This window comes from Platichthys flesus, chromosome 13 (assembly GCF_949316205.1).
Source record: "Platichthys flesus chromosome 13, fPlaFle2.1, whole genome shotgun sequence".
NCBI lineage: Eukaryota > Metazoa > Chordata > Actinopteri > Pleuronectiformes > Pleuronectidae > Platichthys > Platichthys flesus.
In genome coordinates this window covers 12,177,340-12,200,505 of record NC_084957.1, presented here as the reverse complement: position 1 = coordinate 12,200,505, position 23,166 = coordinate 12,177,340, and the positions used below count along the sequence as shown (strand labels likewise).

Below are 23,166 nucleotides of genomic sequence, written 5' to 3'. Positions count from 1 at the left end.
CCTAAAACTGCACAAAGATCATTTGTGCTGCGCGAGCGATTTGGGGTATGCACGCATCTTTGCATGTTTTCTGCTTGTTGTCATTGACGTGAGGGGAAAAACACGCATCACCCTCGCGATAAGAATTTTGCACACGTTGCGTGACGTTTCATAGCCGAACCACTTGAAGACGGAGGTGTCCCCGGAGCCAGGACGCACTGCCGAGGTGTGGAGAGGTTCGTGTCCTAAAACCAGACAATAACTCGATCATCTCACCCAGCGGCGGGCGCTGTGTCCGCGCTAAAAAAAAACAAAAAACACCCTTGCCTCGACCGTTTGCTCCATTTCCCCGCAGCCGTGGCACATCCACCGTGCGCGCTGCCACCTACACACGAAAAGTAGCTTGATGAGTGTCCAAAGTAGTGGAAGTTTGGAGGGGACGCCATCTTTGGTCCCAGCTCTCCACGTCCCCAACACGGACCGTGTGTTCAGCAACAAACCGCGGCGTTGGTGAAGGCCCCGGGAAGGTACCGTGAACCGTTTTGAAACGCTTGTGTCTTTTCCCTTTCGCCCCTGTGGCTCATTGTGCGCCGGACGCCGGGGAATTGCCCCTAAACAAAAATGGAGCGATGAAAATGTTTGTATGGCGAGAACCTGCTTCGCTAGCTAACGATACAGAGAACGCGTCGGCTCCAAAGTCCATTGAGCCTGTTTGGCTAGCTCGTAGCACCGAGGACAACAGGACCGTGCTCCCGAGCCCAGGCCACCGCACTAACCCCGGGACGTGTATATACGTGCGTAATGGCGATAAAACGAGCTTTACACCGGGGGGAGGTTAGCGCTGGAGTCCGTGCATCTTTCTCTAAAGCACGCTGCCGTTAGGAGAAGAGCCAACACTAGTCAAGTTGCCCGAAAGACGAACAAGATCGATACATGCGAGCAGAGATGTCGGGTAAATTCCTGGTGATGCTTTACGTTGTATGCAACGATCAACGCACAGGCTGTGCATCCCATTTAACATGTATTATACAGTGTGTAGTGTTCACAGTGTGTGTGCATGTGTGTGTGGTCGTATCAACCTTGCACAGGGGCAATAGCTCAGCTTTAAATGTGACTACATGCACCTAACGTCAACTGCAACTATGCTCCTGGCTGTCTGCAAGGGATGCTAATGCACTGAATGCTAGGTAGCCTCGTTTGACCTCAGTGCAACTAAAAGAGCGAAGTGTTGATGGAAGGCTGTATGGATGCCCCAGCACACACAACAAAGATGGGTGGGATAAAGGCTCCTTAGGGCTTTGCAGCACACACACAAACACACACACACATACAAATGATGCATGTTTGGTAATGTTGTTGTTGATCTCATGTGGCTGTCACTCATGTTGATAGAGCCTGGTTGCACCCTCATCAGTTTCTACAGGACTTTGTAATGATGCTGAACTTTTGCTTAGTTTCGAGAATTCAAACAGCTTTTGCATTCCTTTGTATTATCACTGCTGCGTGCAATGAGTGGGGATTAATGTGTGATGGCTGCCTACACCAGCATGATACTTTGGGGTTAATGTATGGTCACAACTATATGTGCTCTTTTTTTTTTCTTTTCTTGGTGCCTTGAATGAATCGAGGTAATCCAACCCATACTGCGCCAGAGATTTTTAAGACTTCCCAAAGTGTCTGCCATAAACAGGTGGTCACTCAGCCAGGCAGCATGGAGTCAAAATGACATCCACAGCCAGGGCTGTAAGGGTTCAACCGCTTGTTCCTGCAGGGGCTTGAAAATAGATAATAGTCATGCACTGAGGCCTTCATGGCAGAAACAAAGGGAAATCCTGGTAGGCACCACATGGCTGATAATGTATTTATGGCGTAAAACTGGTATGAACATTGTGGGTGAAAGGTGAGATATGGTTACGGCCTTGTCTCTTCAAATTAAAAAAGTTGTACAGAAAAGCCGCAATGAGAAGGTTTATGAAGCCACAGCGTCTCTCATAAAGGTTAAGGTTTTTATAGGAACAGAGTCAAATGCCTTCAGGGACCACACCTCATGAATTATTTTAGTGCCTTTGTTAAAGTTACGGAAACGCAACAGTTGATCTACCAGCCAATTCTTTTTGCATACAAGTTACACAAGGATTACAGGGATGAGCACGAAATCATGCCGTTTATACTGCAAAATCATCAGGCAAGTTCATGAGGAGACGGTTTCTACCTGGCCCTCACAGGGGGGCAGATGCATGAGCAGCATCCCTACTGTAGTCTCATGCAACCCAGCTTAAAAATTCATTCATACTTTAGTTAAAGATATTAATATTGGGTATATGTGTGGATAACTAATACAAATAGGCTCTGTTTTTTATTGTATGGTTTTTGTTTGTTATTTCTCATTTTAGAATCTCGTTCTCTGAAATGAATTTATAAATCCCTGCCCGCTGCACTATACTCCACAGCCCTTTATACATTCAAAATGGTTGTCTCATTAAAAGCCAGGTTTGGTGGGCAGACCCCTCAGAGTCTGCAGCAGCACTGAAGCCGAGGGAGCTCATGTAACAGTCCCACAGGAGCACAGTATTCATCATTGCCTAGCAGTTGATACATTGCTCTTGTACTCATGATAATAGAGCTTGTGAGGAAGAAATGCATGTTACTGTTAGGCCTGCTCCTCCTCTCCATTTTGTGTTGTAACAATTTTTTTCTGATAGATTTGTTATATTTGGTGATAGTGGTATAATGCTGCTAGTAGCAGATCTGATGGTGGCAACAGGAGTGAAATATTAATAAAAAAATCCTTATCTCTTCAGTGCTTCATTGATGTAGAATGAAAGCTGTCTTGAGAATACCACTGGAGATCGGGCATAAGCTTGGATTTGGCCTATATCCTGGTCTAGACGGAAATATTATCACCTGTTTGAGATTTATCCCAACTCTGCTCTCGAGCTCATCGCTACTTTGTCATCTGTTTTGTTTTTGTTTGAGTGGGCATTTAAGGGCTCCAATTAAGCTGATCCTTAAATAACCGAGGCGTACTGTGAATTATTGCTAATCCTCCCAGGCACCATGGAGGAGCTGAACAGCCTGGACCCCCGGAGACAGGAGCTGCTGGAGGCACGCTTTATGGGCGGGGTCAGCGGCAGCACAGGGGGCAGCACTGGCAGCATGAGCGGGGGAACCAAAGTGAGTGAATATATAGCAATGTCCGTTATCTTGTTGTTATGGAGTAATTGGTGAAATACTATTTCTAGAAAACAGTTATCTAAAGTAATGTGTAACTCTTTTATTTCAGGGTTTGACCAATAATGAATGTTCCAATCACAGTTTTGGAAGCCTGGGATCTTCAAGCGACAAGGAATCAGAGGTAAAGGTCCAAATCTTTGTCTTACAGATACCTCTTTTAGACAAATGTGTGGGTATGTGCAGGTTAACTTGCTAAAAAGGTGATTGACTCATTTCACATTGAAACATCGTAATCGAGGTAAAAGTTTGAAATCGCGATATTGATCTGGAGTCATATCGCCCAACGCTGTCACCTCATGAACATGAACACTTTCATTCTGACACTGTGAATTACAAAGCTCTGATATATTTCTAAATCAACTACTCAGTCATGTGGCTTCATGCCTTTGGGAACCTTCATTTGGGAAGCTGACCATTGTAATAGAGTTTGACTAGGACTTTAACCTAGGGTCCTTACATGTGTCACTGAGATTGATGCATGGGCAAAGAATGAGATGTCAACCACCATGTTGTGTCCTGACATTTCACATGGCTTCAAACTGGATTTTCATGTCCTCCTGTACACTGCAGCAACACACCCAACTCACTGCCCCTTGATAAAGTCTCCTAAATGTCCTTTAAGAATACAGTCACACATTTGCTGTATTTGTTGACAGACACCTTTACTGCATGTAGTTGATTGGATTTTTGTCGTCATGGAAAGAGTGAAGTAGTGGTGAGAAATTCGGACTTGATCCATATTTCCAATAAGGTCTTCAACTCGCATGTGAACAGAAAGTGATGGTTACCACGAGGTTCATTCTATCATGGTTTTGTTTAAAACTCTTTCTTCCCACTTTATAGGGTTCAGACGTGAAAAGAGGCAGCTCTCCAGCCTATTCGGTAAGTAAATGATCATATCTGGAAATGTGGTTGCTTCACAAGTGTTGCTCAGTGCAGTTGGCAGCGATCCCCCTAGGTTAAGTGATAATATAAAATAAACAATACAAAAAATGGAAAGCATGCGTGAGAATTGCTTAATTCATTTTCTGATAAAATATTATTTAATAAGATGAGATGAAATAAGATTGTTTATCATTAGAAATCACATTTTATAGCAAAACACGTACTGTATATACTTTATGCTTGTTGTATTTATTTACTTTTACTTCTTTTTTTTACTTTTTTACTTTTTACTTCTTTTGTTAGACCCCAGAGAAGAAACAACCAGAAACTCCAAGAGGCAGAAAAAGGAAACCTGAGATCCAATCAGAGAGCAGCCAAGGTGAGCATCTTCGTGTTTAACAGGTTTTACGTTGACTTGCTTTACTCTTTTGGAGTATTTTGATAAAACCCAATAAATCTTTATTTTACCTTCACAGGAAAAACCATTGCGCGAGGACCCAAAATAAGTGATTATTTTGATGTAAGTTTTCTGTTTGGTGTGAGATGTTCATGGATATGAAGTGATGTGTTAATCTTCTGTTAAATACGTCTTTATTAAACATCTGGCATAATCCCATTCCTGTTTCTAATAACACCAGTATGATTTAAACTGAGCCTCTGGCAGGTCTGCAATGTTAAGAAGGGATGTCGTTTGTGTCCTCTTACCTTTTTAGTTCCAGGGAGGAAATGGGTCCAGTCCTGTGAGAGGTCTGCCACCAGTGCTTCGCTCGCCCCAGAACTCACATTCCTACTCCACTCAGGGCTCTGCTGTGAGAACCAAACTTACTCTTAAAATCTCCTTTGCTGCTCTAGTTGTGTTTGGTCCCGTTACTAAACGATGCTGCCTCTTCTGTTGCAGGCTAGACAAAATAGCTCATCTCCCACTAGTCTGTCTTTTGGGGACCACATGATGCATCCAAAGCAACTAGCAGTCAAATTTGTTCAGGTGTGGTCCACGACTGACGAGAGTCCAGTCACCGTAACTTCCTGTAGTCACTCTTGAATGTGTGTTGGAGCTCAGAGAGTTTTTAAAATGTGGTGTTTCTCTCTCTAGACTGACCTTACAGTGTTAAAACTGGCTGCCCTTGAAAGCACTAAGAACCTTGACCTTGAGAAAAAAGAGGGCAGAATAGACGATTTACTAAGGGTGAGTAGGAAATCTCTACTCTCTACTTGACTGGCATGTGATGTTAATGTCATACAGACAATGTTGGATGAAAATGTGTTTGGTGAAAAATGCATAGTTAGTATTTGTCTGACTGTTGATGTTTGTTCTGGCTTTGTAGGCAAACTGCGATCTCAGGAGACAGGTAGATGAACAACAAAAATTACTTGAAAAGTACAAGGAACGCTTGAATAAATGCATCACCATGAGCAAGAAGCTGCTCATAGAAAAGGTAATTGTGTTGTTTCTCCTTATCCTTTAAGAACACTCAGCGTGTATGTTATATATTTATATGTTTTGTTTGGTTCTTCAGAGCACTCAAGAGAAGCAGGCTTGTCGAGAGAAGAGCATGCAGGATCGACTACGTTTAGGCCATTTCACCACAGTGAGACATGGTGCCTCGTTCACAGAACAATGGACAGATGGTTATGCCTTCCAAAACCTTGTGAAGTAAGAATCTTATATTAGTAATGAATAATTTGATTATACTTTTTATTCGTTTTGCTTATTATTAAAATGTTATTTTACCTGGAAACACCTGCAAGCTTCCCAGTACAACCACTCTGATCAAGTGTCCACCATTTTCACAGTTCACACAGATCACATTACTACTTGTGATCACCTCCTCAGCTTGAAGCACTGTCACTGTTCGATCCCCAGTCTCACCCATCTGCATGCCGAAGTGTCCTTGGGCAAGATGCTGAACCCTGAATGGCTAGAATAACTAAATGCGAATAGATACACTGTATGAATGTGTGTTTGAATGGATGAATGTAGAACTGTTCTGTAAAGCGCTTTGAGTGGTCATCAAGACTAAAAAAGCGCTATATAAATAGAAAAGCCAAAGCCATTTACCTTAAAGGGGGAAAAAATCAGGCACGTTTGGGTGACTGATATTTATGAGTGTGTGATATTGTTTAAATTAATATCTGGTTTCACATGGGGCCAAGTTGGGCCTTGGTGGGGCCTTTATAGATACAATGAATGGAACACAAGTAGGGGATAGCGGGGTAATGTGGGACATTTTTTATATTTGCTCCCATCTAGGCGAGCTAAAATGATATATCAGTAAGATTTACACTTTTCCCATTAATTTCCCCATCTCATCGATGAATATTCTCTTTACCTCAGCTACTGCACCCCAGGCTACTGATTTTACTTTCCCCTTTCTCTTTTTTCTTTATGAATCTTTTGAGGGTTGTCTTATCAATATTTCTATCCCTTCCAGCTTTTCTTAAGGACTTCTTTCCTTGCATGACATCAGCGGCTGCACTCTCCATCTCTGTGAGGGGTGTTTGGCCCCAGGTTGTCTTCCTGGTGTATAGTTTCCTGGCATGATGGCTTTTCTACAATGTTTATGACATTAAAAAGAAAACATATATAATGTAATATAACACTAAATTATGTTTAAGACTAAACTTAACTTGTGCTCCACAGCATTTGTCCCACTTTACCCCACAGCCACTGTTTTAGAAAAAACATCTCTTAGCAATTCAGGCTAATCTTCAGCTAGCATCAATCACATAGTTTTATATGTTGGAAGTTCACCAACATGTATGATATAAGTTTTTTTACCCGATTCAATTTGTTTTGACACAACAGTGGATTGAGTTCAAAGCAAGACATACTTTCCACAGCACCAGCACCAACTTCTCCTTCATGGCAAGGGGGGAATGGGAGGGGCTTGAAAACATAATGGTCAAATGACCACAAATGTGTTCCGTTGCCTAGATACAGGGGGTATCTCACATTACCCGATGTCCCACATTAACCCGCTCTCCCCTATAGAAACTGCTTAATTAACGAAAGTTGCGGTTTTCCCACCAAAAGGCAGCAAGAGTGTATAAACCAACAGAGAGAGGACATCGAGAGGCAAAGAAAACTTCTTGCCAAGAGGAAACCTTCATCCTCTAGCAACTCCCAAGCACCAACCACAAACTCGGAGCCAAAGCAACGCAAAACCAAGGCAGTGAACGGAGCAGAAAATGATCCCTTTCTAAAACCCAGCCTACCTCAGCTGTAAGTCCTGGACTCCTGTTAATCATAGATATCAGAGCAGTCCAAATAACTTCTACCAGTAATCTCTTGCAGCAGCAGTTGTAATGCAAATGTAACATGACTGTTTTTCCATATGTCTCTCTTCCTGTTTAGGCTGACACTAGCAGAGTACCATGAACAGGAAGAGATCTTCAAGCTGCGACTCGGACATCTTAAGAAGGTTTGTCAGCTGCTCAAGCAGGCAGACATTTTGTTATCTGTCCAGTGGGGAATTTGCTTCTCTGTGTATGGTGACATAAGAGCTTGTTTATAAACGTAGTTCTTGAGTTGATCAATTAGTCCAGGACCTCTATAATGGGGAGTTTTTACACAGTTAGAAGGCAAGACCTAATTGGAGTCAGTAAATTATTAAATGCTGCAAAACTTTTTCTTTATAAGAATGATTGAACATATTCAGCCTGATTCTCCTGTTTCCTGAGCTGAACTGCTGCTGCTTTTGTGTGAATCCCCCTAAGGATTGAGTTAGCCTGTCGTTTGTCGACGTCTTCATTGTTTTCCCGATGAGTAAGCCGTGCAGACAGCCCCTGACAGACTCTGTACCAAGTCAACCGTTAATATTTAATACAGAACTATTCAACTGTGCACAAGTGGGTTTTGATGAGCTCCTCTCCTTGTAGTCAGTACTCTGAAGTTTCTTCTGAGCCTTTTGTGTGTTTGTGCATCTGAATCATTTATAGGAAGAAGCTGAGATCCAGGCGGAGCTGGAGCGTCTGGAGAGAGTGCGCAACCTTCACATTCGGGAGCTGAAGAGAATAAACAATGAAGACAGCTCACAGTGAGTCTGAATCGATGTCTTTGACAGTTACTGCATTGCCACTGGAACATGATAAACTCACAAGGCCAAGGAGCTTCTTGACTTCTGTCCCGTTTGTCATGAGACGGTATAGGTGATGCTGAAGAATCTGTCTGATACTTGTGTCTCCATCTGTAATTTTGTTTTCTTTTTTCTTTTTTCAATCGCCAGATTCAAAGATCATCCAACGTTGAATGAACGATATTTACTTCTGTACCTGTTAGGGAGAGGAGGCTTTAGTGAAGTTTACAAGGTACGTCATTAGATGTTAATATCGTAGGTTTCAATATAAAGACAATTTATTTTCACTTATAAGCCATCGTTATTTTGTGTCCTTCAGGCTTTTGACTTGATTGAGCAACGATATGCTGCTGTGAAAATCCATCAACTTAACAAGAACTGGAGAGAAGAGAAAAAGGAGAACTATCACAAGTATGTAACTTCACCTGCTTTATGCCATCTTTCATTATTCATCGAACGTTTAAACAAGTTCTTCTGATGTTATTCCTCTCTATAAACCTCAGTATCTGAGTGTCAGTGCAGCATCTGCACTTTCCCGCTTTGGTTACGAATGGACATGTAATAACCCCCCCCCCGCTCCACAGGCACGCATGTCGGGAGTACAGAATACACAAGGAACTGGACCATCCCCGGATCGTGAAACTTTTCGACTACTTCTCACTGGACACAGACACGTAAGTCACTTGATGCATTTACGAAACCTTTCATTTGGTTGCTGTGAGACATCACGTTTATAATTCTGATCACGTCTGTTTTCCATTCGATAGATTTTGCACCGTTATGGAGTACTGCGATGGCAACGACCTGGATTTCTACTTGAAGCAGCATAAGCTAATGTCAGAGAAGGAGGCACGGTCCATAGTAATGCAGATTGTGAATGCACTAAAATACCTGAATGACATCAAACCCCCAATCATTCACTATGACCTTAAGCCAGGTACATATCTCCCCCCCCCCCCCCCCCCCCAACAACTTTCGACAGTGTCTACTTCATCAACAACACTGTGCTGACTTGTTGTCTTTTGGTTTCCAGGTAACATCTTGTTGGTGGATGGCACGGCCTGTGGGGAAATCAAAATCACAGACTTTGGTTTGTCCAAAATCATGGATGATGACAACTATGGTGTGGACGGCATGGACCTGACATCACAGGGTGCAGGCACCTATTGGTGAGAACAAAACAACCCACATACACATGCATTAAACTACATGTAGGCAGTACTTTCATGTTGCAGCTGTTTGACAGGGGTTCAGGTTTAACTCTTTTTTTTTTTTTTAACAATGGGGTAATAAAAGTAATATCTACATCCTATTAAATAGCTGACCATACAGCAGGGAAGTACCGCAGAGACACACGCACGACCAATCACACGTCAGTGTCCCCTATCAACTTTGATGTTTCACTCTTTTAAAAGCATCAGACATTAATTAAACCACACACTTGAACAGACACTGGTGTGAGAACTACCTAAAATGACAGAAACTATCTTTCAAACAACGTGTACTTTCATTTTTTTGGTCCACTCCACTTGCATGTCGGAGGTGTAGTTTATGGCCTTTACTGCAGTTGCCATGTTGTCCATATTTATGCACAGGATTGCAATATAAAGATCTTGATTCAAAACGTAACCACTAACATGTCCAATAAATGCATTGGACAAAAAAGTAGATGGGAGGAATTAGAGACGTTAAAGGAGCACGAGTATCTTTGATTAGTACGTTATTACAGCACTAATAAAGTTATTTACCATCACTGGACATGGAGGTTTGTACTAACTAAACCATTTCTTGTTTTATTTTGGTCAGGTACTTGCCTCCTGAATGCTTTGTGGTGGGTAAAGAGCCTCCAAAGATTTCCAACAAGGTGGATGTTTGGTCTGTGGGCATTATCTTTTTCCAGTGTCTGTATGGAAGAAAGGTAAGTTGGGAAAACAAGATCTTTCCCTTTTTAATGTTTGTTTTTGTTTTGTAATTCATGCCTGATAATTGTGCTTTGTTATACTTTGCAGCCTTTTGGCCACAACCAGTCACAACAAGACATCCTGCAGGAGAACACCATACTCAAAGCTACAGACATCCAGTTCCCTGTCAAGCCAGTTTCCAGCAATGAAGCTAAGGTAAGTGAACTTGTGTTGATGCCCTGTCCACACTAATGTGGATATTTAGCATATCAGTTTGGGGCCTATTGTACACAAACAGTGTTTGAAGTCACAAACATTTAGATATTGCCTTCAAAAGCTCACATTTTAAAGGAGAGTTTGTGTCTGTGTGTGCATGTAAACTGCAGCATTTGGGGAAACAATGACATCACAGTTTATTTGTCCCACTGTGGCTTTGTGTGATGATCATGCACCAGAAACCACAAGCTCACTGGGCGGGCTCCAGTGTTCTCCTGTGATATTTGACAGATTTATGTAAAAATGTGATATTTTTTAAAAACAAGGTCATGTTCATTTTTCTAAAAAAAAATTCCATAATAAAAAAATATCCTACTCCCTGACCTTGACATTTTGCACACTGCCCGTCCCCCCTTCTAGGCCTTCATTAGGCGGTGCCTGGCGTACAGGAAGGAGGACCGCATAGACGTCTACCAGCTCGGAAGCGACCCCTACCTTCTCCCTCACATGCGGAGGTCGAGCTCCTCTGGAAACCTTCAGATGAGCGCCGGCAGCTCCGGACCAGCCTCCTCCAGTATCATCTCATACTGACGCCATCGAACTGTGACAGAAAGGCAAACTGACCAAGTTGCTCCTACGCCCGCAGCGCTCCGCTCTTGGGATAGGCAACAGCCAGAAAGGAGGGAGGAGCAGGACACAGGTGGGGAGATCTCACCTGACACCCTCTGACCCGTGCCAGGCTTCTTCTTCCCCACCTGGACTTAATAAATGAAGGGACAGTGAAGGGATGTTTTTTAAAAAGGACATGGGTAACAGGATCTTTCGACGGTCCGACGAAAGCACTGAAACTGACAACGTACCTTGAAGAAAAAGTGACTGTGCACTCTGTTCAGATGTTGCAGATGGATAAAGCCTTAAAGAACCGAAGGGAAACTTGGCAGCCCGCCGTTAAGATTAAATAACATGGTCCTGCCAGGGTGCAAATGATTCCGCTGCTAGAAGTTCATATACTGTGAGGAGAGGACAGTCATTGTTAAGTAGAACTACAAAGATTTCACTGTTGATTTGGCTAAAATGTTTTTGTTTTGTCTTTTTTCCACAAATATTAGGCTTTAATTTGAGTTACCTAGCCATGGGAATGTAATGTTGTAGCATACAGGTGGCATCTAGTGACATGTAGGTCGGGGCAGCGTACTTAACTTTTAATGCACAAAGTAACCAAATGTAGAAAAAAATTACAATGTATAAAATCCTATGCAGGAATATTAATTAACAGGTAGATTGGAAGCTGTTTATGCTGTACAGGTGAATTCTCAAATTTTGAGCTGCAGCAGTAACGTGTACAAAGACTTAAAAACAAAACAAAAATCTCCCCGATGTAAAACTAGTTACCTGGAGTGGTTTCATTTGGCTGCTTTGTTGCTCTTACTTTTTCAAGGGCTCTATGTTCCACTTCGGGTATAAATTGTACAGTTCTGCTAAGAGTGAATAATAAATGCCAGGAAACCTTTCTCCCATTGAATAGCGTTGAACTGTGTTTACTTAACGTCCACATATTAGGATGATGTATACCAGAATTTACCAAATTTTATGACTGAGATTATACTGATCCCATGTGGCTTTGTTCGGTACTGCATCACTACGCTAAGGGATGCTCACAACATGAATTTAGGCGATGAGCATAAAAAAACGAAACCGCGGGTGAGATAGAGAAAATACATCAGTTTAATCAAACAGATACTTTTTGTACAAAATCAACAGTTAAATATTTCATGGCGCCAACAGCAAGCAAACCTGCTAATAAACTGGAAATCACAATCATGTAGTCATGGAGATTCAGTAGTTTCACCCCGAAAGAAAAGATGCGAAGAAACCGTTAGCCACATTTTCACACTTGCTTAGAAAAACCACATCAAGTTTGTTAACATATTATAAAATAGTTGTGGCCTATTTTTTTAAGTTGTCCTGCAACAGATTAATTTACTCTGCAGAGGAGTTTGAAACATTCATGTCCCTCTCTCACTGTCAAACCTACTGGACGGGGCTACATTTTTCTTTAGACAACCATTTTGTAGGATATCTGGCCATTTGGCTGCATGTGTGGAAAAACATCGGAGTACTCACACAATCTTCAACAGTGTGTAGGAGCAACTTGTCAACAGAGTAGTGCAGCTAATAGACTGTGTGTTGGAAAGGCTTGAGAGTGAACTGACATCCTCAAACGGAGCTCTCTGCTAAGAGGAGTCTGAAGACATTGGGATATTTATTGATTCAGAAGCTGTTGCTGATGAAGAGACTGGTGTTCTGGTCAGTGAACTGTTCATCTGGAAGGTGGAAGACGGAGATGATGTGTATTGTGTAGCAGCAGCAAATGTGTTCGCTGTGATGGGGGGAAGAACAAAGTCAGACGGAGGCAGAGTGAAACCAGGAACCACACCGGGAAGGTTTAGTGGAGGAAATGGTGGGAGACCTGTGGCGTAAAAAACACAACAAAAACAAGATCAGGACAGTGTTTGTGGAATTAAACCATAATGAAAGAATGCAATGCCTACATACACCTCTGAGGTTAAATATACAGTGTGATTTTAGTCTATAGCTTTTGGTCAGCTGAACAATTGACAATCATATGAAAAAAAATGGATATAAAGGTAGAATGTGATCTATCAAGTTATGAATTAAAGTGCTAATATCATAATTTCCCTGGTCTAAAAATCATATTATGTTAAGACAAAATAACAAACTACAGACTTGATACTTGATATTTTTTACAACTAATCCAAGTTCACACCAACAAAAACAATACAATACCTGGATGTTGTAATCCAAATCCAGGAGGCAACGATTGGCCAATGTCTGACAAGGACATATTGAGGTTTGGCAAATTCGGAAATGGTGGAAGACCTCCAGGTAAATGCATTAAACCTGTACAAAATATGATTTATACAAATTAGACAATTTGATGTTGTTATGAGTGAGAGTAGCTACAAGCACAAGAATAATTTGGACTCACCTGGTATTGTCAGAGCAGGATTGACCGACAGAGGAATGCTTTGTGAGGGGGGGGCTTCTGAAAATAGTCATAACACAACATATTGTTGAGGACTCCTGGCTTATAACTTTTACTATTTGTAATTTTGTCCTTTCACTTTTTGAATTAATATCACGTCGTCTGCACATAATTCAAACCGCTAATGTTAATCCGTTAGATGATACCTGTCGGTAGAGAGTCGGTGGTCGGATTACAGTTGACCGACAGGCCGGCGAGAGACAGCTCTAATCCAGTCGATGCAGAAGACGATGACACAGCGACTGGAACGGTTGGAACGACGGCAGAGAGATGGACCTGGGGACAAGACATCGTCTCAGCTCATGCTCACGACATGGGGAACCAAGATGATATCAAAATGAAGTTTGTCTTTGGATGCAAGTGATGATACCTCTGTGAAGCCATCTTTAGGTGAAGGATGTTCCTCAGGAGTCGCTGCAGGGAAACTGAACTTCTTGCCCTCTACGAATGGGAGAGTAGGTATCCGGTGCAGGTAGCCATAGCCAATCCCACAACCTAGACTGAGGTGAGAGAAATCGTGTGGTATAGTAGCAATTCAAAATCCTGCCCAGTCACTGATGGTTTCCACACAAACACTAATGTTAAGGCCATGTGTCGATGGAGAGGGAAATATTGATTTCTACATTTACTAATAAAAGCAACGAGATCTAAAAACAGCATGTCTAATAGAAATTGGCATAAACTAGAAAAATATGATTCTCTTATTTTTTTTAAACAGGATTAAAGAAAACTTTTCACCAAATGTTAAATGACAAATTTGCACGGTTGTTTTCAGAAAAGTAGCAAAAAAATCGAAAATAAATTCTGTCATCCTTACCGAATTACAACAATCAAAAACAAATCGAGTTATCAAAATAAAGACAACTAAAACAATTAACACTAATTCCAGACAGAAGCGGAAAAAAATCTGTACGATATTTTACATTTATATCGTGTAAAATTAGGCTTTAAACTTAATTATTCCTGGTCACAGTCGAAGCAAATATTTAACAACTGTGCCTGAAACATTATGCTTTTATGTCCCTGTATGAGCCTAAGACAAATCATTGTGTTCTTTGATTGGTTTCATAAAAAAGGTTCAGTTCGGGTAGAGGATTTCCTTGACGATGGTCATACCTGCCCTCTCCGCCCCATCCACCATTGGGCCTGATGATGACCTCGCGGCAGTTGTCTGTGTCCGTGTTGTAGACGTACAACTTCAGCTCCTTCCCTTCGTGGGTTTCAATGAGGGAGAAGAGGTCCTCGCTCTGTTCAGAAAGCAGAGAGGCACGGTGACTCGCTGTCCCCTTCACGACAACACTAGCGCGACATCAAGCATCTGCAAAGTACCTCGCTCATCACCGTGTCGGCTCCTATGATGTAGTCAGCGTGGGCCTTCAAACCAGCCAGGGCTGCAGGTGAGTTTGCCTCTACTTCCTGTGCTCCAAAAAAATATCAAGTAACTCATTCGCATTCATCTTTGACTTGTTTTTGACGCATCTGCTTTGTTATTTGCACCTCTCACCAAAACGTGCCAGATGTTTTCATTGGCTCCTTCGAAGCTGCAGAAGCGAATGCTGACGCCCAGCAGCCCCTGTCCTCCCCACATGTTGCTGGGTGTGACGGTCGTCTCCCTCACTGCCATGGACTTGCTGCTGTACAACAGCATCTTGATGGGCCTCTCCACGTTCACCTTCAGCAGCTCCTTCAGGGTGTCGTTGTCTCTGCTCTGTCGGCGGTCCAAACATTCACATCACGTATGAGACAGAGGGAAGCGGGGTCCAGCAGCTACAGGTGGTTAATGTTCTGATGGGAAACTCACCAGCCTCGTCTCACAAATGGAAAGGATGAAATCAAAGAATGGCTCCAGGCCTGCTTGGCGACCAGGGGAATTCTCCTGCACCTGTAAAACACAGCATCGTAGAGATAGGACAATAAAGCCTACAGGGTGAGACCTTAATGTGAAATACTTCATTCTTAGATAAAGGCAAAGGGCAGTGGTGGAAGAAGCACTCAAAACTTTAGCATAATTACATTAGAATAAAGTGAAGATACACAATTTGTAGTATAATCTATATTCAAAAGTGTACTAAAGTAATTATCAACAAAATACAATTTATCACTGAAATAAGAACAATAATCAATCAAAACATTTTTAATCATGTCATTAGTAGGTTTAGTGTTGTAGTAATAGAAGTCTTTCTCCTTCCTGATGCACAGATCACGATAACTCGATAACACTTCCTAGAAAATATTTCTGACATGAAATAAATCTGCGTTAACTGGTTATCTTGCTTCTTTGAGCAGCCCTCCCAGTTTGATTACTGCATTTCCTTAACGGATGCCACACTTGAACTTCAGAACAACTTAACTTCGCGGAGTTGACTGCTGCTTAGAGTGAAGTGATGAATCCAAATAAACAGCAACAATTTAAACATGGATGCGAAAGATCCAACTTTTCCGTCCCACACACTGATCTCAAGGTATCTGCCTGATTCCAGTTTCCACCAACAGATATCCCCACAACTCAATAATAGAGAACTCTTCACCATGCCTCACCGCCTCAGAACAAACTTTCACAATTGTTTATGTCAATCATCGTCTGTTAAAAAGACCAAACTGGCTACAAGGACTGTTGCTCAGCAGTGATATCTGCCCATCTTTTTAAAGTTCCAAACCACAGATTGTTTTCTCTTCCAGGGAGGTTGGGGTTTGGTCCCCATTTGTTTGAACTTGCTGGATTACGCAAAAACTCCTTAGATACATTACCATGGAATTCTGTAGGCGGTGGGGTCGGGAAGGAACACATTACATTTTTGGCACAGAAATGAAAATTCACTCAGTGTCTACTCACTCATCTACTCATCTAGGGTTTGAGTCCACAGAAGTTTCAGGGGTAACAGTGTTGCAGCCAAATCCAATACAATTGAAGTAATTGGGGATTAATTAATTCAATCATAAAGAGAAAAGACAACATAAAATGCCTCCATACTGCTCGTGTGTTGTCATTAAAGGGTTCACACGTGGATCACAGAGGACATTTTGGCTAACAACATGGTGTAAATAATGAATTTGAATGTTGGGGCTTTATGGACACTATGATGTATTGTATTTGAATTTGATTTGGCTGCAAGTGTTTTGTGGACTTAGACACTTCAACCAGCCCTCTGTCAGAGGGCATATTAGAGATGAGTAGATGATGAGTAGATTTTCATTTCTGGGTGAACAATCCCTTCAACATTTAGTCTCTGAGAATAATTCACCGACCTCCATGAATAAAACAAGGCACATTTAGGGTACTGATATCAAAGAGTGTGTGTGCAACGTGGGACTGTGAAATACTATGAAACAGTAACAGAAGATTGACAACTGAAGATTATGTCCAAAGCAACACAATGCGTCTCGTCCAGAGGAGGCCACACGTCCTCACCCAGCTGTACCAGCAGGGAGGTGCAGGAGGCATCAATGGGAAAGCTAAACGTTATTTTTGTTTGAAATCCTCACGTGGGAGGTCCACGCCCTTTTTCCAGAAGCAATGTTGTTATTCCGGTTACTCAACGAGACAACATCCAGGTTATCACTCTTTAGACAGGCTGTGGTTATCACACCGTGACACAGAGGAGTTCGCCCTACGGGGCCCTGACACGAGAGGAAGTCCGCTCACGTCCGCAAACACTACGCATGCGCATGTCAATAAAGGTGTCAAATCGATCATAAACAGCGATTCTGTTAACAAGCGTGAGGCGAATCAGCCGCGACGTAAAACAACGAGCCGCGTGAAAGACACACACACACACGCACACATGTGAGGTTTACGTGAGAGTGAACGTTTCTCCAGGTCTACAGGTGAGGGGCGTGAACCGCAACGCTTCATTCTACTGCTAGCCACGAGCTACATGGCTGACAAACTACAGGAGCCTCTCCGGTCGCCCATCACACGACTTCTACTGGATTAACCTGAGCTGGTTCATTTCCACCAGAGGGATTGTTAACACTAATGTCTGCCCCTCCTCCTCCTCCAGGTCCCTGCAGCTAACAGCAGGTTCGATGCCAGCAGCTAACAGAGTAAACACATGAACACAGCAACATCCGTCTCTTACTCTGAGGACGTGGTAGCCTTCAGTTCCTCCTCCGGGGATCTCGACGCTCTGAGAGAGCCCCATGTTTCCCACGAATGTGTGTGTGTGTGTGTGTGTTTGTGTGTGTCGGGGTGTCAGCAGCTGCGGGAAGCGGCTCTCCTCCAGATCATGTCCGTATTGCAGCGCTGTGTTTCCGGCATGTCCTGACTCCTGACCGCCTCCACTTCCGCTCCTGAGCAGCAGCAGCAGCATCACTTCTCTGTGGCGGCTCAGTGGCGACAGGACGGGACTTCACTCCTCCTGGTTTAATTAGAGACAGGTCTGATCTTTCTTGTTTTGCACAGATGGATTGACAGCTGCCTCCAGGGCCCCCGAGCCCTCAGGGTACTTTTATATAGACAATAATGTCAGAAAAGTTTAGTCAAATTCTGGTGATTGTGCATTTTCCTAAATATGTCTTTGTTGTGTTATCATCCAGTGACAGAGACTTCTCCGGATGGAAAATGAAACAGAGATAAGATAAGATAAGATACGATAAGATAATTAAAAAATGTATTGATCCACACAGTGAAATTCAGAATGGGGTAGACAGGAGATAAAAAAATGATGTATATAATATGTTCATAATATACACCTTTCACTGCTGCAATAATGTTAAAAATCATTGAGTTTATGGAAGAGTAATGTTCTTGAAACAGCTTTGCAGGGGCGCTTGCAAAGCTGTTTCACTGCCTATGTACAGGCGACATAGGCGGTGTTGCCAACTCCTCAGTAAGGAAAGTAGCTATTGGCATTGCATAATGTAGTGGTCGCTGTAGGACGTACAAAAAATGCGAAAAAAAACACCCTAAATATGCTTAGAAATAAGCGGAAGCATATTGCATTCTCTTGAGAAAAAAATATATATCTCGGAAATTCCGAGATAAGTTCTCAATAAATAAAGAAACATAACTTATTTTAATCCAAGTGAATACAATACGCTTCCGTATTCTTCTCTCGATTTTTTTTTTTTATTTCTTGTCATTGAAATGCCATCACTTCTCAAAGTAACTTCATGACTGTATTGCTGTATCTGGACCCACATACATAAATCAATTTTGACCTGTATTGTTAAATTTGTTTTTTTCCATAAGTTTGGTTTAGTTTTCAGGGCCCTGAAAGGGTTCAGTTTCACCACGTTCCACACTAGAGATCTGGAAATGTGTCGATTCTTAAATGCATCACGATGTGGACTCTGCAACGATATAGAGACTGAACTCAATGCAGAGCTGCCAACTCTCACGCTTTCGCCGTGTGACACACGCTTTTGGATGTTTTCACACGCACTCACGCCACACATCCAATTTCTCACGCCAAATAAAAACGGATCTTTGAAAATAAAAACTATGACTAAATCTATTTTAACTTGTTGACGAGACGAGACGAAAAGAATGGTTTTTAAGCTATTAGGCTGCAGCTATATGTTTTTATTTATTTAAAAATAGGGTTCTTCTTATTTCATACATTTTCCATAAATATGGGGAGGACTCAAATAGCCCTACATAGCTCTGCGTTTATTTTATTTCAAAGTGGTGTTACACTTCCCTGTGTATTGCGTTTGTTGATTTCCTTTGTTGTGACAGGTAAACATATCAATAAAATGTCAACAGTTTTCTTTATTGTTGTTCTATAATTACATAAATGCAACAAACTATAGTTAAGTATAGTATAACTTTATATAAAACTTTCTTAGCTTTGTTATCAAATATGTTTTGCAGCTCCAGACAAATTTTATTTGGGGGAAGAGGGTCCATTGTATTGCTTAAAAAGGCTACTGTTTAAGCATTTAAGCACTTAATTTGTTGCACCTTTTTGTTTGAACGTGTGGTGGGAGGCTTTGATTAATGAAAATATTTCTCCCTAACTAATCTTGTGTAATTTTTTGCTGAACATAAATCATTAACTGCTCTTAAGAATACAATTATTAACAATATAGCTTAGGTTTCAGTTAAGAATTAGTTGAATACCATTTTAATCAAAATGTCAATCAATCTACCTTGGTCAAATCTTAAACAAAGGTCTATTAATTCAGCTATATTGTGGTACATAGAAAGTCATTGAGGCACAACAATAATTTTCTGGTTGAATGTTCAGCTCAAGTCTAGAAGGCCCTACAAGTCATGATCAGAGGAACATGGATCAGAATAAGTTCAGGTATTGCACATCTTTAGCATACCACCCAAAAATCCACTAGAATGCAGGAAATAACATCTACTTAAACCAAAATGTCCTGAGGGTGGACCTTCAGGTATGTCTTTGCTTCTTAGAATGTAACCAATGTTGTCCATCTCCAGTAGGCCGCCCCTATCAACGACTTCGGGCCCCAAAAACCACCAGAATGCACAACATGGATACAACGCCAAATTCCTATTCACTGATATTTGAGCCACCAACGTGTGTGGCTGCCTGCGCTACAAAATGTTGGTCACCCCCAACAAAATCTCACTCCAAGGTTTTTTGAAAAGTTGGCAGCTCTGTCAATGACTCATGTTTTCCAGTGAAAGTGAAGATACATTGACACAAACAGGGCCGGCCCTAGCACATTTGGTGCTCTAGGCAAGCTTCACTCCTGGTGCCCCCCCCCCCCCACACACACACACGAAAACTTATTATAAAATTATTTCTTTCTTCGTCGAAGTTGCTTGGACACACACACTCTAACCATACGCCTCAATGTGCTAGCATGCTCTGACAACACCAAGGAGGTTCGTACCTCAATTTTTGCCTCATTTTACCCTAATGTTAGATACATTTTTTTAATGTCAAAGTATTGGTTGGAGATATATGTTATGGGTCCCAAAATTGATACCACAGCAACAAAGTATATCTGTAGAATACAGCATGAATGCAGCAGCAGTAACGACACGGAGCATTCACTTCCTCATCCAGACTGCATCTTATTCAAATTAAACACAATTTCAAGTACAAGCATTTATTTGAGTGTAACTGCATTTTTAAGTGCATAAAACATACATTCAATTATTATGGTGTCTCTTTCCTCCAAACATCTTAGTATACATCATCACTCATAAAGAAATATAAACATTTACAATATAGACCTATTGAACATTAGCTTATAACTGGTCTTTATAAGTCACAATAACAATACATGAATTACAGAGTCTGTGTGTGTCGGAGCTGAACTACACACTGTAAAGTAAACAATATACTATCGCGACCCGCCTGCAAGACGACGTGCAGGTAAAATAAACACCTATACAGGCGAATGTAGCCCCGCCCACCTAGTGCGCGAGTGTCTCTCCTCACTGCCCAGCGGAGTTTCTAAGTTTTACCAGTCAACACGTCTCAATGACACCCGTGGTGATCAAGCGAGGCTTTAGGAGCTAACGTAGGTGACTCTCACCCACTACTAACCTGTAGAATACAGGATGGAAGCAGCAGCAGGAACGACACGGAGCCTTCAGTTCCTCATCCAGACTGCATCTGACAGTACGGGGTGCAACTGCTCCCGTGCCAAACGTTCCACCTGAGTGCTGCTGTCATTCACTGATTTCTCTAATGAAACTACTTAAATTACTGTCAGAGTAATTAAATATAATATTTTTGGCCATACCACATAGAGAAGGGGGCGCCAAAAACTCTGCCTAGCAAAAAAAAAAAATATTTTATTTTATTTTATTTTTTGCTCTGCGCAGTTTTTGGCGCCCCCCTCTGAATGGCGTCCTAGGCAACCGCCTATGTCGCCTGTAGGAAAGACCGGCCCTGGACACAAACATCCCGCTCTGTAAGCCAGGGCAGGATCAGCGGCAGCTTTGCGCACGCGCGATTCATTTACAGTCTGGAGGACGCGGAGCGTGGGTCTCCTCTCTGCACTGACTGCAGCTGGGAGACTGACCGCCTGTGAGTGCGTTGGGACGGCGGAGGGGCACACGGCTGAATGATTCGTGCTTTCACGTCAGTCTCCAAAACACCAGAGTCCCCAATATCACCGAAAAAAACCGCTAGATTTGTTGCTAGTAGCTTTTGACAAAAAAAGTCAGGCAAATTAAAAATCTGGCTTTTTGAGGGCTTTCACATGCTCAAATTCTTACCAAAATTTGCAGAAAAGTCAAGAGAGTTGAAAATTGATGGATTCTGGAGAAATTTTCAATGTGTGTGGTAAATTGGCTTAATGGTGCACCCCGAGAACCTTTGAACACTTTCACATTGACCGATCTTCACAAAAGTCCAATTAAATTTATATAATTTATATAATTTATATAATTTTAAATTGAATATAATTTAATTAAATTTAATTAAATATCCTGCGCAGAAGCCCATTGCGCACATTCTGCGCTGAAGCCCACTGCACATTCTGCGCAGAAGACCATTGCGCACATTCTGCGCAGGATTTGTTTTTTATTAATTTAATTAAATTTAAATTAAATTTTTTCTCTTTTTTTATTTAATTAATTTAAATAGTGTAAGATATTTTGCAATTAATAAGTGATTGCAATCACTGCCAATTTTAAGAGTTCAGTATAATGCCGGTATGAAGATGGGAGGCGGTTGGGATTGAACCTTCTTATTGGGAAACCATCACCCTACCGACTAGGCCACACCAACTGTTGGTTCCCCATGTGGAACTAAGCACAATAAAAGATGGACAAATTATCGTGTGTGTGTGTGTCCGTGTCATTCTATGCTGCTTTTGATAATCAGCTCAGAGAAAAATGTTTCTACTTTTCTACATATATTTGACAGCCTTACTTAAAAGTTACTTTTATATTTTGGGATTTAGATACTGGATGCTTGTTTCCTTTTGATGTCCTGAGGCTGCCCCCTGCTGGCTACTGGGTTCCTCTGCACTCCAGCTGTTGTCTAGCCTGACATTGTCAGACTCACAATTCTAGTCAGAATGTGAGTCTGACGCCGGGTTCACAACGGACGCGGAAGCGACGCTGAAGCGTGGCGTAAACTGAAACATGCTTCTGCGTTTTCACGGGCCCGTAAGCGCAAGAGCCCTTCCGGGTCCCATACTACTTATGTATCCCTCCTTACGTGCTGACGGGTGTCGACCCCCTTTTCTAAAATGTACGGCAAAGCTCCGCAAGCTCACTCAGCCCGCATGGCTGTGATTGGTCTGCTCTACATCCTGTCCGGTGTGTAGTTTCCGGTTTCATGCCCCACAATACCGAATCACGGAAGATTTAGAACAACGAATATGGACCAAATAGATGAGCACTTGGCAGAAGAGATCCGAAAGTATGACCACTTGTATAACCCGTCACTGACTGGCCGATTTGTCCGCCAGAAATAGGCTATGAGGAGCCGGAGTGGCGATGTAAATAAACATTCGACGAGGAAGAAGATGTCTCTTCTTTGTGTGTTTTGTTTTCGAAAAAAAAGGTTACTCCGCCTAGTGTTCTGGCGGTGAATTGTGTTGCAACACGCGCAACACGTTTAGGAAGCATAAACCAAAACGGATCCGTCATAATTAGGCCTTTAATAACAGCTGGCTCCCATCCATTCCCACGTTAAAACTTTGTGCCTCCGGTGTGACCGGCACAAAGCCGTGCAGCGATCTACTGGATCAACGGGTGATATTATTAGCGCTGCCCGGCGTTCCACGTTCTCTGTTCCTCTTTCAAAATGAATGCGCTGTCAATGTCTTCTAAAACAGACTCAATGGCAGCATCTATACATCTCAGCTCACCAGCGGCAGGCATGTTTGTTGAAAACAAATTCAACCCGAGGGCACTTTGATGACG

At 42.1% G+C, this 23,166-nt stretch overlaps 2 protein-coding genes and 1 long non-coding RNA gene across 5 annotated transcripts; 2 read left to right on the top strand and 1 right to left on the bottom strand.

Annotated features, from left to right (window-relative positions):
• The first annotated feature begins 32 nt into the window (after positions 1-32).
• tlk1a (tousled-like kinase 1a) lies at positions 33-11,813 on the top strand. 3 transcript variants are annotated; one of them, XM_062403435.1, is made up of 22 exons: positions 33-215; positions 3,032-3,153; positions 3,263-3,334; positions 4,057-4,095; positions 4,402-4,477; positions 4,575-4,618; positions 4,812-4,907; positions 4,997-5,083; positions 5,192-5,284; positions 5,424-5,534; positions 5,616-5,752; positions 7,133-7,321; positions 7,454-7,520; positions 8,038-8,135; positions 8,325-8,406; positions 8,494-8,585; positions 8,759-8,848; positions 8,942-9,111; positions 9,208-9,343; positions 9,981-10,092; positions 10,184-10,291; positions 10,712-11,813. In XM_062403435.1, exons 2-22 carry the CDS (start codon positions 3,037-3,039, stop codon positions 10,880-10,882), a joined length of 2,187 nt encoding a protein of 728 aa, XP_062259419.1. In that variant the 5' UTR covers positions 33-215; positions 3,032-3,036; the 3' UTR covers positions 10,883-11,813. The 3 variants fall into 3 exon arrangements, with proteins under 3 accessions (XP_062259419.1, XP_062259418.1, XP_062259416.1); XM_062403434.1 differs by having other exon boundaries at positions 33-506; XM_062403432.1 differs by lacking the exon at positions 33-215 and adding an exon at positions 558-931.
• A 180-nt stretch (positions 11,814-11,993) lies between these two features.
• Positions 11,994-17,672, bottom strand: LOC133967779 (Golgi reassembly-stacking protein 2-like). Its single transcript, XM_062403437.1, has 10 exons — positions 17,438-17,672; positions 15,160-15,240; positions 14,863-15,066; positions 14,688-14,774; positions 14,475-14,605; positions 13,729-13,858; positions 13,505-13,634; positions 13,302-13,358; positions 13,100-13,213; positions 11,994-12,761 (listed from the first exon to the last, which is right to left on the bottom strand). Exons 1-10 carry the CDS (start codon positions 17,666-17,668, stop codon positions 12,526-12,528), a joined length of 1,401 nt encoding a protein of 466 aa, XP_062259421.1. The 5' UTR covers positions 17,669-17,672; the 3' UTR covers positions 11,994-12,525.
• Positions 16,857-18,523, top strand: LOC133967781 (uncharacterized). The gene is made up of 2 exons (XR_009924063.1): positions 16,857-17,183; positions 17,360-18,523. It is a non-coding gene; the product is annotated as an uncharacterized LOC133967781 (long non-coding RNA).
• Positions 18,524-23,166: the final 4,643 nt, after the last annotated feature.